At 34.6% G+C, this 17,732-nt stretch overlaps 1 protein-coding gene across 10 annotated transcripts in view; it reads right to left on the reverse strand.

Moving 5' to 3' along the window:
• Positions 1-17,732, reverse strand: part of DMD (dystrophin) — a 1,193,355-nt gene that overhangs the window by 548,970 nt on the left and 626,653 nt on the right. For all 10 annotated transcript variants that reach the window (XM_054050408.1, XM_054050369.1, XM_054050393.1 and 7 more), the window contains one exon: positions 6,009-6,159. In XM_054050408.1, the coding sequence (XP_053906383.1) occupies positions 6,009-6,159 (151 nt within the window). The remainder of the gene's footprint in view (positions 1-6,008; positions 6,160-17,732) is intronic.

Genomic DNA, 17,732 nt, shown 5'->3' on the forward strand with positions numbered 1-17,732 from the left:
AAAATGCATCCTAATTAATTACCTACAAGAGTTAATTTTGTTCTTTGAATAAACAATGCCAAGATTTATAATAAAACCTAAATATAAGGTATAAATTGTTATTGAAAGTTGCAAGAGTAGGCAGAACTACATAAGAAACTTTACATTTATTATTTCTCATAGACTTCAGACATTTTAATGTCTCACTACCTGTAATGACAAATTAATTAAAAACTTTTAATAGGATAGAGTAAATTATGAATGGAGAATAATGCAAATCTGTGTGCAGTAGAAGAGGTTTAAATAATGGATATAATTATAAAATAATACTTCCTATGTGTTGACATGATAAGGAAATGTTTCTATTACTCATTCAAGATAAACTGTTTTGATATTTCATAAATTCCACTATTACCAGCAATAATGGTAAGGAGTCTTGTAACAGTAAAAGAATGTTTTTAGGAATATTATACATCCAGAAATGTATTATTTATAAAGATTATGGTATTATTTAATATTTTGCTTGGCATAAGGAAGAAATAGTAACTATTTTACTACAAATTGTGATGTCCTCCGCTTATCAACTGAAAATGAAGTCTTTCCATTGCTATAGCACTTCAGTCAAGAAAGGCCCATGAATTTGTTTTTAAGATGTCCTTAAACCAGAAAAAGGAGTGTTTTGCCTAGTTAGGACCCAGGTGTATGTTGCAGAGCTCGCTTATGTTATTTGAAACGCTTTTACTGACCCCTTAGAACTACGGAGAAAACCTGAAATCCATAGGATATTGCTGAGTCTAGGTTTTCATTCCTAGCATGCTGCACTCAGAGGTGTTTTTTAAGAGGGATGATATCCAGTAAAAAGAAACCCAGTAAGTGATCCAGTCAATATGCAAGTAAGAACTGATAGCATTTGTGTAGGCTGGCTATCATATTCAGAACATTGCAGTGCTTAGTTTGGAACATTTAGTCAAAGTACTAAAGACGTGTAAAACTGTGAGGGAAACCTTAATAAAAAAGGTATAATAAAATAAAAAAGATCATAGAATTAGTTCTTGCCTAATAGCAAGGGAATTTTGTGCTTTTGATATTAATAAAATATTAGCCAATAATATATTCCTGCCAGATATATATCCTTCCAGATATGCTTTTGCAGTATGAAGGACATTGTAGCATGTTCCATGATCGTTCTAACTAAAGATTCTTCTAAAACAGTGCTAAATTGGTTTCTCATTGATTCCACATTCTATATTTTCTCTTTCTTACAGTATCATTAGGCAGTGATAGCAATCTCTTTGACCAGAAAGTGTATTTTGCTACATTTCTACTATTCCTCTGAAAATATTTCATAACCTCCAAAAAACATTAGTCACAATTGAACTAAGTGGAACAAAATTGATCCAAATGGGACAGAATTGAACCATTTGAATCTAAATGGAGTCCAAATTGGAACAAGAAGAATAAGAAATCATCAGCATAATCTCAGCAAAGTAGGAAAAACATCTGAAGTACAAAATCTAAAATATGAAAGCCAAAATTTTTATCTAAAAATGTATTTTTGCAAGTTTTATATTTGGGGAAAAACAGAGTAAACTGTCTAGCCATTTACTACCGTGCTTTTGTGGTATAAGAATGTGTGCCCTCAAGCACTGAAATACTTTATTTCTCTAATATCCTCTGATTCTATTTGTGCTGTATTCCAGAAAGTACAGTTTAAATTCACTGGTTATTTAATCATCAATATCCATATAATCCAGTTTAGATATGAAAGAGAGAAATTATTAGCATGATCATGACTTTCAGCACTGAAGCTTCAATTTTCTATATCTTTTTACTTTAAACATCTACAAGAGAAAAAAGTGATGATCTTGATATTATAGTGCAGTAGAAGGAAGGTCTAGAGAACTCATGAGTCATCCACAAGCCTGTTGCAGTCTTGAATAAGTACTCTAAAATGTAAATGCTGGACAATCCAATATGTGAATGGTTTAAGAGAGATCTGTAACTTTAAGAAGTTTCTATACGCGCAGCATCCTCAGAAGGCTTAGGATAATAAATAAGGTCACCCTCCAATAATTTCAGAATTTTACTTATTATTTAACGTCTTCTGAGACCTTAAAAAAGAAACATAATATCCTTGATATTTATGCCTGTAAATGAAGGTAAATATTGAGAAATTAATGATTATTTAATAGTAATATTTTTGAAACAATGAAATTATAGAAAATAAACTAAAATACAGTCCTTGGCTGTTTAGTATCCATCACTGACCAGTCACATCAGATTAACATTAAGAATACAAAGAAACTATTTCATAATTCAGCTATAGAACCTAATTATTTTACTATTAAAAGAAACTTGTGTCAACTAAAATAATAAAATAAAGTTAAACTTACATCCCAAAAGTGACTACTAAATATGAGTGTTGAGTAATTATTAATAGAATCATAGAATCATAGAATACTAGAGTAAAGAACAAATACTCTGCATAGTCTATATATTTTAAATAAGAATACTTATATAAAATTCTCAGGTAACGATTCAGGAATGTAACTTTTCAGTCTAGTTCTGGAACTGCTGAAGAATCCATCTTTTTGTAGCTGTCTTTCTAGCATTCATCTATGAAACATGAATACTGTTCTCCCTTGCTTCCCCCCCCCCCATCCCTATTAATTCTTGTTTTCTTCTATGCTTCACATTAACTTGACATTGATTTCCAGTACAATCTGTACTTTTAAAATTTTTTGATATGAAATCGAACATAGATTGGGGCTGCAATGCAGACCTCAAGAGAAAAAAAATGAAATAACTTATTTATCTAAATGATGATGATTGTGAATAATATTCTAAGATTCAGCCATGGTAAGATCCAACCATAAAATCCAGCAGCCAGCTATCTTGATGATGGTATGGATGGTATTTTAGTTTGGATAACAGTATGCTATTCTCAGGATTCATATTGCTAAAAGAGGAATAGGAACAGGAAATCAAGTTGTCTATCTATGATATGAAAGCAGATTAGAAAATCGCAGCTTTAGTTTACCAAATGTGATCCCATAAGGAAAATTACTACAGCCTATAAGAATAGAAGGGGATCAACATCAGGGAGTAGACAAAACTGAACTAGATCGCAGTCTTGGCACAAAAATAGATAAAGTACAAGTGGAGGAAGTTGAAGAAGTTAAGTTGCCAAGCATTAAGGAGTGAAGAAACAGTGAACTCATTCTGTATAATGAGAGGAAAAAGAATACATCTAACTGCTTTCAAGACAGAGTTCAATATGTTTCAAAGGGATTATATGATCTACTTTCTGTAAAATATCTCTTAAATCCTGTGTCTCCTATTCGTAAAAGAAGTCAGTTATGATTTTTTAAAAAACAAATATGATATTTCTTTTCAAGACCACAAATTCTACTCTCAAAATGTCTTAGTGAAAAATTTAAAATAAGACTATTGAAGTATTCATGACCTGGAATGAAACAATTCTATTATTTTGTTTCATTCATATTACATATAATGCATAAATGTTGTTTAATATCATGCCATTATGCAGCAAAATGAACACACGTTCTCCCCCCAAATACTCCCCAAATACACCTAAAAGAATGTAATTACCTCTTAATCTGTATTAACATAATCACCTAATCATACTGTTGACTATTTTCATTTTAAATTAACATTTGACTTTATGTATTTACTGAATGTAAATGAACGCATTAGCTTTCCTTTTCCAAAGTAGCCCTACCTAGAAACACTATTACGTATCTGAATGTTTTGTTTAATTTTTTTCTAAAACAGTTCCTTGTTGAATACAAGACTATTCACTTGCTTATGAAAGCCTTTTCAAACAAATCCTGTTAATTCTGAATATGGTTCACTAAGCAGCATGATCTCATTAATAAAACAATTTGCTAATCTAGTAAATCAAAATGCTCAGCTAGCTTAACTGTTTACCTAATGAAAATTCTAATGATCTCTTCTGTCAGCCTCACAGAAGCCTAATAATTTTCAAACAAGACCCAAAATAAAGACAGAACCAATGAAAAGTTAGGAACAACACAACATCAGATTAAATGTTCTTTCACAAATAACGCGAGTAACTCACACTGTGAGTTTTCATTAGGAAGGTAGCTTCATCTGTTGTACTCAACTAAATGAAATGCTTGAGAGACAAATTCGTGAGTTCCTGAGATTTTTAACACAATAGGGGAAAGGAGGGAAGAAAAAGTTTGATGGGCAGTAAAAAGAAAATCTTGGTAGAATTCCACTCTACAAACATATGTTAAAAATGTTCTCATATATTCAATAAGAACATAACAAATAGATAACAGGTGAGAAGGAGGCTAGGTCAAAGGGAAACGTAAAACAGGAGCAATGTTGTTCTATGCTGAAATCTAATTTTTTGCATAACAAGGCTTTATCTCAGGGTCTCTCAGTGTGGCATTCAATTCAGTATGTACTTCTTTCCCAATGGTGACAAGGAAATAATGTTTTAAATCTTTTGGGACTGTGAAACTGCATTTGTAATGCCTAAGATACATTTTACCTTGGTCTAGGCACTCAAAAAACAACCTCTTCTTGGAAACAAAATATCATTTTAGTAAGGCATTAGAAAAAAGGAGATAAACACTTTTTCCACAGTTCCATTTTTTTTTTTTCTTCTAAGAGCTCATTTTAAGCTGCTCAAAGATACCAGAATAGTTCTGATAAGGGTGATGGAGCAGAGTAAAGCAATGAAGAGAGCGTAAGGCTATATGACATTGCATTACTACTATTGACCACACAGATACTCACGTCTTTAGTATTTTAAAGATTTTTCAAGGAAATGCTTAAAACTATGGGACAGAGAAAGGGAGATGAAATTTCATGAGAATACACAAGCTCTGCTACCTTTTACATACGCAATAAAGAGCATCTTTATGTCTTTGATGAAGTTCTATTTTTTCAGCCATATCTTAGACTTCTTCAGTGTTCAAATTATTGTTAGCTGTTTGCAGGAAAAAGAATTACCTACTATTTTAACAATTTCAGCTTGATGTATTACTTAAGTCTTTTTTTTTTTAATATACTTGCACTGCATGATTTGGTTTCCTTTTCAGTTCATAAATTTAGCTTAATCTTAAAAACATGACTTTAAATATTAACATTCTAAAGATATTATTTATTTTTTTAACCGTAGGCCAAAAAGTAGATTAGTGCTGACTTCAGAACAAAACTCTACCTTTAATATTACATAGACATCACTTCTTTTAACCCAAAATCCAGTAACTCAATCCAGCAATTCAGAAGTACAAATACCGATTAGTTTAACAGAATTTTTTTCTTATGCAGAGGTAGTAACTTAGAATATGAATCCAGAGTTTAGTCAAGACGTGTTATTCAGCTGAACCTATCAACCTGCAAAACATCAGTTTAGAATTGATTCTTCATACCCATTACCATTTCAATCATACAAGAGGGAAATGAAATAAACTGCACGAAACTACAGCTATTATTTTTCTCATGATGCTCAAAGAACTTGCAAGATGAAAAGCATACAAATTTGAACTGGACACATAAGACCTAAGTGGCTATTCTGTCACACTACATTTCACAAAAAGCATCCTTAAGCTTCTCCGATTAAAACATGAAACAGGCAAAATAAGCAATATTTACAAGACTTCATTCATGGAATGTCTCTTGTGCAGCTCAATGGTTAATCACATTTCTTCCATAAGATTTTAAAATTAAGCCTGATACTTCTGCTAGTCATAAGTGTCAAACTGATATTAATGAGCATTTTAAATAAAGACCAAACAAATATGTAACTATAGAAGTAGCACAATATACTATGTTATCCTATATTTTACTTCTTTAAAAACTAGTGAAAATTCTTAGTTAACAAGGACCACAGAAATATCAAAAAATAACTGCCGCTAGTCACTCAACACTAGAAATTCTCCTTAAATGGACTGCAAAACTATACCCATTACCCAGACATGAAAATTTCTTATCCCTGCAGAAAATCAGGAAGTGGTTTAATCAAATCATACCTGGAGAAATTGGTTGGTTTTCGCATGACCCACGTCTCCAGCCTCTACCTGTGCTCTTGCCAGCTTTTCTTCAGTTTCAGTTAGCCAATGATTAAAGCTCTTCATGTCAGAATGAAAAAGCTGCCACTTCTCCAAAGATTTGTCAAATCGTCTGCAAGAATACAAGGAAATGAAATAACTACCTATTGAAAAAAAAGAATAACATTGGATGTCTCCATCTAAAATGAGTGTGATGTTGATAGCATCATCTATTAGCATTTCTAATGGTCATTTCAAATGGAAATATAGTAGTACTTCTGAACAATTAAATTATCAATTAGCATGTGCCACAAATCAGTGTCATTGATTCTTTTTTAATCCCTTTCAATGTTTCAAATTAACTCTATGGTCAAAACACATCTTCAATTTCCAGGTTTATTAACTCAAACTCACATCATAGGTACAATATCCATAGGCCCCAGTGTAACTGGATAAATTCCTCCGTTTATTCTAGCATGAAGAAGACACCAGTGCTGATAAAAGGCTCCTAATGCACCTTAGTACTTTGCTATAGCTACTAACACTGCAAACAGTCCCTACCAGCTGTGTGTTGTGACTATAAAATGGTTTTTAAATCCCTTTTCAAAGAGAAAATAGTTTAGAAGATCTGTGATACATCTGACCTACCATATCATAAGAAGAGTCTGAAAAATCAGCAGACAGATTCTTAAATCCCTACTTCCTGACTTCAATCGTAATAGGATAATGAGACTAAAGGGTTTTTTTTTTTCTTTTACAGATATATGAATTGTAATATTACATGTAATGCCAATGCAAAAGACAACTTCTTCAATGGAAACTGCAGTTGTGAATGACTACCCAAAAGGATCCTAGGCATATATTACAATTCATCTCCAGTTTTACTGAGAATCTAATTTTGTTTGCCTCTTCCATGGATACAAATGTCCATTTACTACTATTGCAAAGAAAATGCAGCTCTCCTGTATTTGGTATAGTTACATAAAAATAAATATGCCTAAAATACAATGATGACTGAAAAAAAATTAAAATATTAAAAAACAGGGGTTTGTACTATACACAAGGATGAAAAATATTACTACTGCCCACTGTTTTGTTAGCAGATCATCATTAAACATGCTGCTGTTGTGTTGTTTAATAATCCTTCATTGAGGGACTATAATAGGTTTTAGGGTGTACGTAAAGGATAGAAACAAATATGCTCAATTATTTTTCTAGGAAGTAATATGGTTCTTTATGCACAAGCAATACGATTGTTTGAATGTCAAAGAGTTTAATTCACCAAATAAAATCAGATTATGATCAGGGAACTCAGATCATCTCTTCTAGTGTACTGATGATTCTTTACTTTTTAGATGAAAATATAAATTTTTCTTCTCTTCTGTCAATTATATATTTCTATCTTGGCTTTCACATTTTAAAATCTTTTAATACTAGACAGTATGAATACTAGTATATCCATTAATAACCACCTACAGAAGGAAAAGGAAGATTTACGTTGCTGAACGCACCCATATAAAGATGCAGTTTTCTTAATTCTACTATACAGAATATGGTAATCACTTTTGATGGAATTTTTAAAAGTGGTAGAGAAGATGACCCTGGGAACTACCAACCTGTCAGCCTCACCTCTGTGCCTGGGAAGAGCATGGAACAGATCCTCTGAGAAGCTATGCTAAAGCACATGGAGGATAGGGAGGTTAGTAGTGGTAGCCAGCATGGCTTCACCAGAGGCAAATCCTGTATGACCAACATAGTGGCTTTCTACAGCAGGATACCACAGCAGTGGACATGGGAAAACCCATGGATGTGATCTATCTGGACTTCTGTAAAGCCTTTGACATGGTCCCCCACAACATCCTTCTCTCTAAATTGGAGATGAATAAGAAACTGGTTGGATGGTCATATTCAGAGAGTAATGGTCAATGGCTCGATGTCCAGATGGAGATCCGTGACAAGTGGTGTCCCTCAGGGGTTCATACAGGGACCGGTGCTGTTTAATATCTTCATCAATGGTATTGATAGTGAGATCGCATGCACCCTCAACAAGTTTGCAGATGACACCAAGCTGAGTGGTGCAGTTGTCACAACAGAAGGACGGGATGTCATCCAGAGGGACCTGGACAGGCTGGAGAAGTGGGCCTCTGAGAACCTCAGGAGTTTCACCAAGGCCAAGTGTAAGGTCCTGCACCTGGGTCGGGGCAATCCCCGTTTTCAGTACACGATGGGGGACAATGTGACTGAGAGAAGCCCTGCAGAGAAGGACTTGGGGGTGCTGGTCGATAAGAAGCTCGACATGAGCTGGCAACATGCACTTGCAGCCCAGAAGGCCAACCGTATCCTGGGCTGCATCAAAAGAAGTGTGGCCAGCAGGACAAGGGAGGTGATTCTGCCCCTCTATTCCTCTCTTGTGAGACCTCATCTGAAATATCGTGTCCAGTTCTGGAATCTTCAATGTAAGAAGGATATGGAGATGTTGGAACGGGTCTCGAGGAGGGCTACAGAGATGATCAGAGGGCTTGTTCAGGCTGGAGAAGAGAAGGCTCTGAGGAGACCTTACAGCGACCTTCCAGTACCTGAAGGGTCTACAAGAAAGCTGGAGAGGTACTGTTTACAAAGGCTTGTAGTGATAGGAATAGGAATAACGGGTATAAACTGGAGAGGGGCAGATTTACATTGGACCTAATTTCTTCACAATGAGAGTGGTGAGGCACTGGAACATGTTGCCCAGGGAAGTTGTGGATGCCCCATCCCTGGAGGTGTTCAAGGTCAGGTTGGATGGGGCCTTGGGCAGCCTGATTTAATGGGATGTCCCTGCCCATGTCAGGAGGGTTGGAACTGGATGATCTTCCAACCCAAACTATTTTAGGATTCTATAATTCTATGAATAATAAACAAAATAGAGTTGAACCAGCAGTGAAATGGAGACTCCGTACTTATTGTATTACCTTAACTGCAAGATAGGGAAACATAATGCATAGAAAAAGCCACAATTAGCAATCTATGAGAACATAATTTTTCATATTAATATGAAATAAATATGAGAACATATTTATTTCATATTAAATAGTATAGAATTCTATTAATAGAGCAAAGTAGGAAAAAACCCATTTGATCACAGGAAGTAGTTGAGGTAGAATTATATATTGTACTGTTTTACTAGCTGATCATAAGATGCTGAAATAAAAATAATTATTATTCAATTACAACTTCAAAAAACACATTTTAAACGAACAGAGAAGAGTTTTCAGAGTTTAAACTCTGCATAGAACAGTAGTCCTCTATCTATCTGTGATTCAACTAATTTTGTCCCTAATTCAGAACTTCATTCATGGGCCCTGAGGTTAACAGCTGCTAAATATCAGAACCTTTATTATATGTAAAACTAAATAGTTACTGATTAGTCCTACACAGTCCAAATACATCCCAAACCACTCTAATAAATGACGTATTCAGTAAATTTCATCCAAAATGTACATAGACAAGCTATCAGAATAGATCAGGTAATCTTTATTCTATTGATTTTAATATGGCTGGCTGCCTGATAAAGCCACAGCAAAGAAGGTGTCAGAGCTCAGCACTGGTTGATGGAATAATCAGTCGTCCCATTAGTAGTGATGACAGATAAAGACTGAGAAAGATGCAGTTTGAGAAAAAATAATCTTTCATAACATTCAGAATACAGAATCTTACTAGTTAAAACTAAAAAATACTTAAGAAAAAAAAAAGTCTTAAAGATCAAAGGGTATGGAAGGACTTCTCTAACTCTTTATGTGCTGATAGATTCCCATGAAGCTGGCATAAGTCTTTCTGTTCCCTGTAAATTCAAGTAGCCATCAGTTTTTAGGATACTTTAAAGCTTTATTTAACTAGCATTCTCACATATTTTATTCTGGAACCCAGTATCAACCACCTGAGAAACTGTTAGAAAAAGGCCAAATTCAAACTAATCGGTGCACAAAACCTGTGTCTATTTAAGAATGAAAACCAGATAAATATATTTATAGTAATTTCTACACAGTAACAGTTGATGGAATATTGCTGTTGAGGCATCAAGGTGTACTATAAAACATCTTTCAGGAATAAGCACAGATTATACATTAGGAAAAAGTATCAGTTCAAAAACACGTTTTACAAAAAAAGCGTTATGGTACGGAAACATCTCATATACTGCTCTAACATCTTATAGCACTGTAGCTTTCTTCTATGTTCTCTTCCCTTCATATAGTATGACGTTCTTCAGATGTCTATGTATCCTTTTCCACCCCTGGCCTAACAATTGTGTCCTTTGCATTTTTCTCTTTTATCAAGCAATACCGACAGGAAACATCACAGTTTTCAAACCACTGGCTTGAATGTGGTCTACTTTGCATTGCTGTTACAAAACCTGACCACAATCACAGCAAAAATCATATATGTGTTTAAATTATATTGAAAGAAATACATTAAGATTACTAGTCAATGTTTATGACTGCTCTGCTTAGCTATAGATGACACAGGAGTTGTTAAAGATCAGCCTTGTGCGCTGCATTTCTCAGCAATGTTGCAAACAGGCAGACTATTGATTCAGTTAAAAACTGTATTCACTCAGCCGACTTATTTATTAAAATGATTGTGATCATTTATATTGCTTATCACATTTTATTTTTAAAAATGAATCAAACCATAACTGAAAAGCACATAATAATATTTTGTAACAACATTACTCTGAATTAAATGGAAAAATCTTATTTTATATTTAAAAGAATCACCTAGAAAATAAGTCAAAATCCATTTGTTTTGGTTCAGTATGGTTTCTCATTTTGGACATTACATTAAAATACTTTCCTCCTGTTCCTCACAAAATGAAATTACTCTTCCCAGCAAGAGGAAGTTTATCAGCAGCTTATATGCAAAAATTCAGTAGGGGTTGATCCTAGTATCTCTGAATTAGCATTCCAATACTTGCAAATTGGATTTCCCATCACTCTCCATTCTTCCTCCCTCTGTTTTGGCTAATAAGAGTTGCAAGGAGAAGAAAAAAGAAAAGTTGCAAAGAGCAGATATGTATATTTAAAACTTGGGTGTTTAAATTCTAGTGCTTGTTGCTCATTTCTTAAAATTACTTGTTAGTCTCTGTCTAGTAGGTATAAACCAATATTAATCATCAGCATAAAATAAAGGAAATTTTTAAACAGTCAAATCTGCTAAAAATCAGTGCTCTTTCAGTGATTAACTGTTCTTAAGTGCTGTTACAAGAATAAGAGAAAATGCAGGTGTTGCTGCAGTGATGGGTGCAGCTCCATTTGAAATGGGGGGTGAAAGGGAACACCACCGTGCAGCTTCCTGCTCACATTATGGGTTATTGCACATCATTCACCCCTCATGCTTAAGGGAAAGCATCCTCTGCAAAATCTGTGTGTTAGATCCTTTTACAGACAGTACTACTTTAAATAGCTTTTTTTAGATTTAAAAACAAAGAGGCTTTTGTTTGTTTGTTTTTTTTCCATTTCCAATCCTGTTAACAGGTGGTAAGTTCTAAACCTACAAAAGGCAAAGGCTAATTAACTACAAATGTTGAGCAGCTAAGTTGCTGAAGTCTTGGCACAGTAGAATGCAGATGGTAAAAATTCATAAGTGAATTCATAAAAGAGCAATACTCTGAGGACTAGGAAAAGTCGGAAAGACTATGGCTGCCTCAGGAATCCCCAGGCACACAATCTGGAGAGTAAGAAAATCCCATTACAGGTTTTATGATTTATATACTCTTACCTAGGGGTCCACCCTTGTCTGCAGACAGAGACAAGTAATTGAGCTAAAAACCCCAAGTATCCATTCATTTGTATCTTCGTCTACTTAATCCCTTTCCCTTTTGTGGGCATAAGTGGAAAAGGAGTGGATAGTAGAGGACTATCTGATATTTAAGCAGTATTTCCTCTTTGGTGTGTCCTTTCCTGTTTTTCTTAGCATATGCTTGATAAGGTGATACAAGTGGGCACTCTGAAGAGAAACGTTAGGTTCCATACAGACTCCAGACTAGAAGGTGTGACCTGTATACATTGCAAAAGGTGTAAGCATTGTGCATGAGCTCTGACACTTAGCAAGTCAGCCGTACTCCTCTAACTTGAGTCAGTTAGAGCTGACAAGTGAAAAACAACTGATGCACTGGTCTAATCTTTTTCCATGTGCTGTGACACTCCAGCAGGGCAAGTGTTAACCAGTGGCTTAATGGAGCAAATTCCTTTTATCTCATCATCATATAATGGATTTATTTTGCCTCTGGAAAGAAAGAAATCCAAAAAGTAACCAAAGACAACTGCTGAGGTAATATGCAACACAATTTACCTTAAGCCATAAAAGATTTGTACTTTCCTTCCTTCAAAGATTATCACTCTATTAAACTTTTAGACTGGACTTGCTATAAGCAGAATTTGGTATTCCTTGGTAATATTGTACATGATATTGCAAAAAGATTTACAGATGCCAATTTGGATATGCTGTCAGTGGAACTCTGTACAATGGGATTGAACTTGACGTTTCATGTCCCAAGACTGCCATTTTTAAGCAGCCATGCCAAGGTGGAAAGAAAGACCTTTGAATACAGAGAAATCACAAACATGAGGTGGGGTGTAAAAGGTTACTGGTTTGTTGTAAAAAAAAAAGTCTTAGTTTTGCATCTGTGTTTCAATTAATTCCTTGATATTTTGATAACTTTTCTTGATAAACTACGAAACCCTCTTCTATGATAATTCTGCTTTAGCAAAATTTCACAGCCAGTTGGTCCACATGAAAAAGAACATTATTTGTTATAACAGTTCCTAAAAATCATCATTTATATAATGGAAGTTATGGTTAGAGACATACACTATTATTCATCATATTGGAAAAACATCTAGTAAACTTCATCTCTATACTGTTGCTAAACAATGTACTATAGGATTATGCTAATATTAACCTACAAATTATGCAATTTTGTCAACTTGATTCAGCAGAATTAGCACCTTGTAAAAATACACAAAACATCAAAGTAGTATAAATAATTATGTATTAGTATGTGAAAGCATTAACTTTAATACTTAAGGCCATTCTTATAGATAATAAAACAAGAAAACTTGGTTTTGTCAAGCAACTTCTACAAATAAATTTCTTAAAGAAACAGCAAACCCATTTTCAGAAGTTTTGATGTTTTCATTTTACTTCACAATAATTCATATTTTTTGAGTGCCTAATTTATATTTAACTTACAGTCCCTCTCTGCATTTGAACTAAAAATTATGATCTCATTTTAGACACTGCTACATTTAGATCCTGCTCCCAGGTATTGCTGTAGGTCCATTCTCAGATAAGACTCAGCTGCACGTATTCTAGTCATACCCCTCCACCCTGCCTTTTATCCACAAAATAGCAAATGATCAGAAATAAAAAAATAAACTGCAATAAAAATAATCATAACAATGCCATCCATCATTCAAAAATGTAATTTCTCTTCTCTTCCCAGAAAGCAGATTCTGCAGCATTACGAATACATTAAAAACATTATAAATTACAATTACATTATAAACATTTTTATATCTTGAATTGTATTGATTATATTATTATTCTTGCCCCAGTGGTCTACAACTCAATTTCCCATCATATAATTACTGATATCATACCGTTCAGTGTCAATCACCGTAACAAAGACAATGATAATTAAATTGACTATGAAAAAGCAAGATCATGTCAGTCATTGCTGGTTTTTAGGCATATAAATTCATTTTTATGAAGCATGAGACCAATAAACTTAATAACGACTTACAATTAATAACAATGCAAAAAATTCTTTGTGTTTGAATGGATGCCATGTGTTAATAGTGTAAAAAGAAACACTTCATTTAATTTATAGAACTTACATTCTTCTTTCACACTAAAAACGGTTATTTAATATGCATATTATATGAACTTCAAAATGTCAATTTTTTTCTTCCTAAAAGGTTTTCCTTCATCAGAACAGAGAATAAATGATGTATTTTAGACAATTTTGATTAGACACCCAGATTGAAAGTAGTTAACAACTTTTCCCTGGAGAAACTAAAGAAGTACTTGAAAAATTGTCATCTAGGTGGGAAAGTAGCATATTGCTTTGGTAAAGTCCAGGTATACAATTAGAAATGATGGCAGGAAACCTCATTGGAGGTTTCTGCCCAGGCTTCAGAGCCATATTTAAAGTCAGGCACTGGCCTGGGCTACTCTGTGTAAATCCTCAGCGCACTCTTCTCACTGCCCTCAGCCCAGCTCCGCTTAACGCCTCCAGGCACAGCAGGACCACTGAGAGAGGTCCCTGCCTGCAGTCCCGACCCCAGCCTTGCTGTGCCCTGACACCCTCAAAAATCCTCCAGTGCCCTCTTCTACCACCAGAACCTAAAGCCTCAAATGGCCCACGCACTGCTGTTTAAACAACACACCAGGCAACCACCTCCCCTGCCCTTCAAGATCATAGTACCCAGGACTGCAAGACAGTGGCTTGAAGGTGGGGTCATCGGCACAGAGGACATACATAGCCATGTTCTGGCAAGGGGTGTTAGCCTGTCCGGCCTGCCCGGCTGCACCTGCATCCCACAGACCAAGTGGCCATCAAGTGCTGGAGTCCATTAGTCTTCCAGAGACCATCTCTTCCAGTTTAGTTTCATATGAATATGAATCCGGGTTGTGCACTTTACAGTGTAAGACATTGCACAACGAGCAGCAGATCCCAACCCACATAAAAGTATTTACAGACATTTTCTGAGTTAATACCATGAAACCCAGCTGCACCTTCTGGCCTCAAAGTTTTGCTACCGAACGCGCGGTATTTTTCCAACACAATGCATCCGTCTGGTAGATTACATAGTGCCTGCTCCACTGCACTTTCAAATGCTTGCTTTCCATTTTGGGGGTAGGTGTAATGAGATCCATAATATTTAACTTAGAGTCATCTCATAAAAATTGAATGTGTTCTAAATCGTGAGACTAAATTAATAAAAAGAAAGTATTGTTTCTACACTTTGGGCACAGAAGCAGGTGCAAGTCGCAGAATTAGAGAGAACTGACATGTCATATGAAGTTGAGGGAAACCAGCTATCACAAATTCCCCAGATTACCATCATAATTAATAAATAAAAAATTAATGTCAGTGAAGTCAGGGCCCAGAGCATAAGCGTGTTTAATGCAAAATGGGAGGTATATATTACAGGATGTTCCCTTGGTAGTCCCCTGTAATTACTACAAAGTGCTTAAATCCTATGATTTCCATGACAGAATTCTTAATTTAGTCTGTAATAACATGATTTACAATTTACCCTCCACAACTGTCCTATTCAGTTCTCTATATCCGCTGCCTACTTCAAAATCACCCCACAATGGTGGCTTTAGAGCAGGAGGCATAACAGAAAATTGATGATACCAGTTAATGCCGGCTGTTGACTCCTTGAGCCTGAAAGATATTATTTATCCTATTCAAAGTGTGACAGATCTGTACCGAAATATATATACTGGCATAAGAAAATTAGACTTCCTTGTTTAACTGAAAATCATAGTAATAACAGAGTACTTGGCATTACTTTCTTAAAATACTGATGCCTGTATTTGCACTAGTTATTTTTAAACTTCGTGGGTTTTTTTCAGTCAGTTAAAAGCCTTTTTGATAAGCGATTGGTTTTTAAAAACAAAGTTTGATACAACTTCATTTAAAACAATTTTTCCTTATCATTTGGAGAATTCATTTGAGATAAGAAACTTAAGTCCAAGCAACTGTTACTAAGTCTTATTGTAAGAGTAGCATATAGTAAACAGTTCAATTTTTCTGAAACCAAAATGTTGACGAATGTTATGTAAATGATAGAAATGGGAAAAGCAGAAAAAATTATATTAGTCCAAGAGAGCATGCATCATACTGCTAACAAGGAGAAAATATTTCTGAGTTATAAAGAGCCGTTTGGATAAAATACTTTCCAGTATCCGTGTTTAACAAAAATATCTTAAATAATTCTGATATAAGTTAGTACAACAGAAAAACAAAGAACCCCCCTTACTATATACAGAAAGCGTATTTTTCAGTACCATTAAACCTTGAGAAGTATTTTCTACAGTGGTAGCATTTGAAAAATTTTTTACTTTTGATTACTGTGAATGATCATCTATTAAATAAATGATTTGCAGTATTTGGTATAAACATGAAAAATACAGTGCACTTTGTAGAAAAGTAGCTGAACAATAAAGTTTACCATAACATTGGCTACTACTACAATTGAAAAGCTCAAAATATTAAATGGGATGGGATTTTATATATACAAATATATGATAATTCTATGTATTAATTTGCAAAAATAAATATTCAGATTATTATGCATATTAGTCTTGTGACTAATGAAAATCTTAGACACTGTCAATTATAACTTATCAAGCTAGAAGTTCTTACTTCATGAATAAATTTGAAAAGCCATTTTGGTTAACACATATAATTGTACTACTGCTAATATGGAGAATTTGAACAATGTGCAGCTGACTAAAAGAGTCAATATCAGGAAGTTATTATCTATATTCTGAATAACATGAAGTAGAGAACAGGCTGCTCAGCAACTTGATAATTCAGAGAAAAATAGAAGAATAATTACTTTCACTCTCCCTGTAAAATTATGAAGCCAGAGACTAAAGATCTGAGCAAAGTGCCTACATGTTATTACAAGCCTAATGAACATTTGCTTTCTCATTTATTTTCAAGTTAATGTAATATATTGCTAGAAAACTATGACTGCCTAAAGACAAAACCCATGTATTCTTTGGTGACTTGGAAATACATTTACTTATGATAATCTCATTTCCTCTTTAAGTTGTTGATTTGGAGCATGTTCACACTGATACATTTTCTGGATTGTGTAATTGTATAACTAGAAGTAATAAAGCTGTAAAAAGTATTGAATTTCTATACTGATTGAAAAGAAAACTCTTTCCCTTCAGTTTGTCCAGGATTGAGTGTATGCATCTGTCTGGAAACTGGAGTTTGAATATGTGGTCGATACAGTAAGGAATTTAAAATGTATTTTCAGAGCAGCCTGCCAGCCCTATCCATTCTGGCAGCTTACTACTGATTTTAGGCAGAATTATTGTTGTACTGTTTTGAGCGGCCATTTACCAGGTTTTCACATTATGGCAACCAGGGTAGCCCAGAGGTCCAGGAATCCCTGATGAATGGCTATAATGTCTACATGGATCAAATTTATTGCATGTGGACAGCATATGTTGCAGTGTAACATCGACCCTAGGTTCCAGATCTTCTAACTAAATGACAGGCATGTAGACACACAGGGTCAAATTGAGAGATAAGAAATAGTTGCCCGTATTGGCTCAGCCAACTTAATTATGTGATTTGTAAGTATATAATCTGACAGTTTAGAATTTATTAAATTTGTGAAATTAATTCAAGCTTAGTTCCATCCCCACCCTTTCCTTCTTCCTTGTCTACTGCAAAAAAGAACAGAATCGTCAGACTGTTGAAAGGTGGGACATGAAGCAGGGATATATGGACAGAGGTGCAAGCAGCACTTTTCTCCAGAAACAGAACAGTCCTCACCATTAAGGGTTTATGATATCCGTAATCAGAAAAGACTACTAAAAAAAGAGGCACACATGTATATACTATGCTATATAGACTATATTTCTACCCACCAGACTAGAAAGCTTTGCAGCAAGAAGGGATAAGTGACAAATAAC

Source organism: Cuculus canorus, chromosome 1 (assembly GCF_017976375.1).
Source record: "Cuculus canorus isolate bCucCan1 chromosome 1, bCucCan1.pri, whole genome shotgun sequence".
Lineage (NCBI taxonomy): Eukaryota > Metazoa > Chordata > Aves > Cuculiformes > Cuculidae > Cuculus > Cuculus canorus.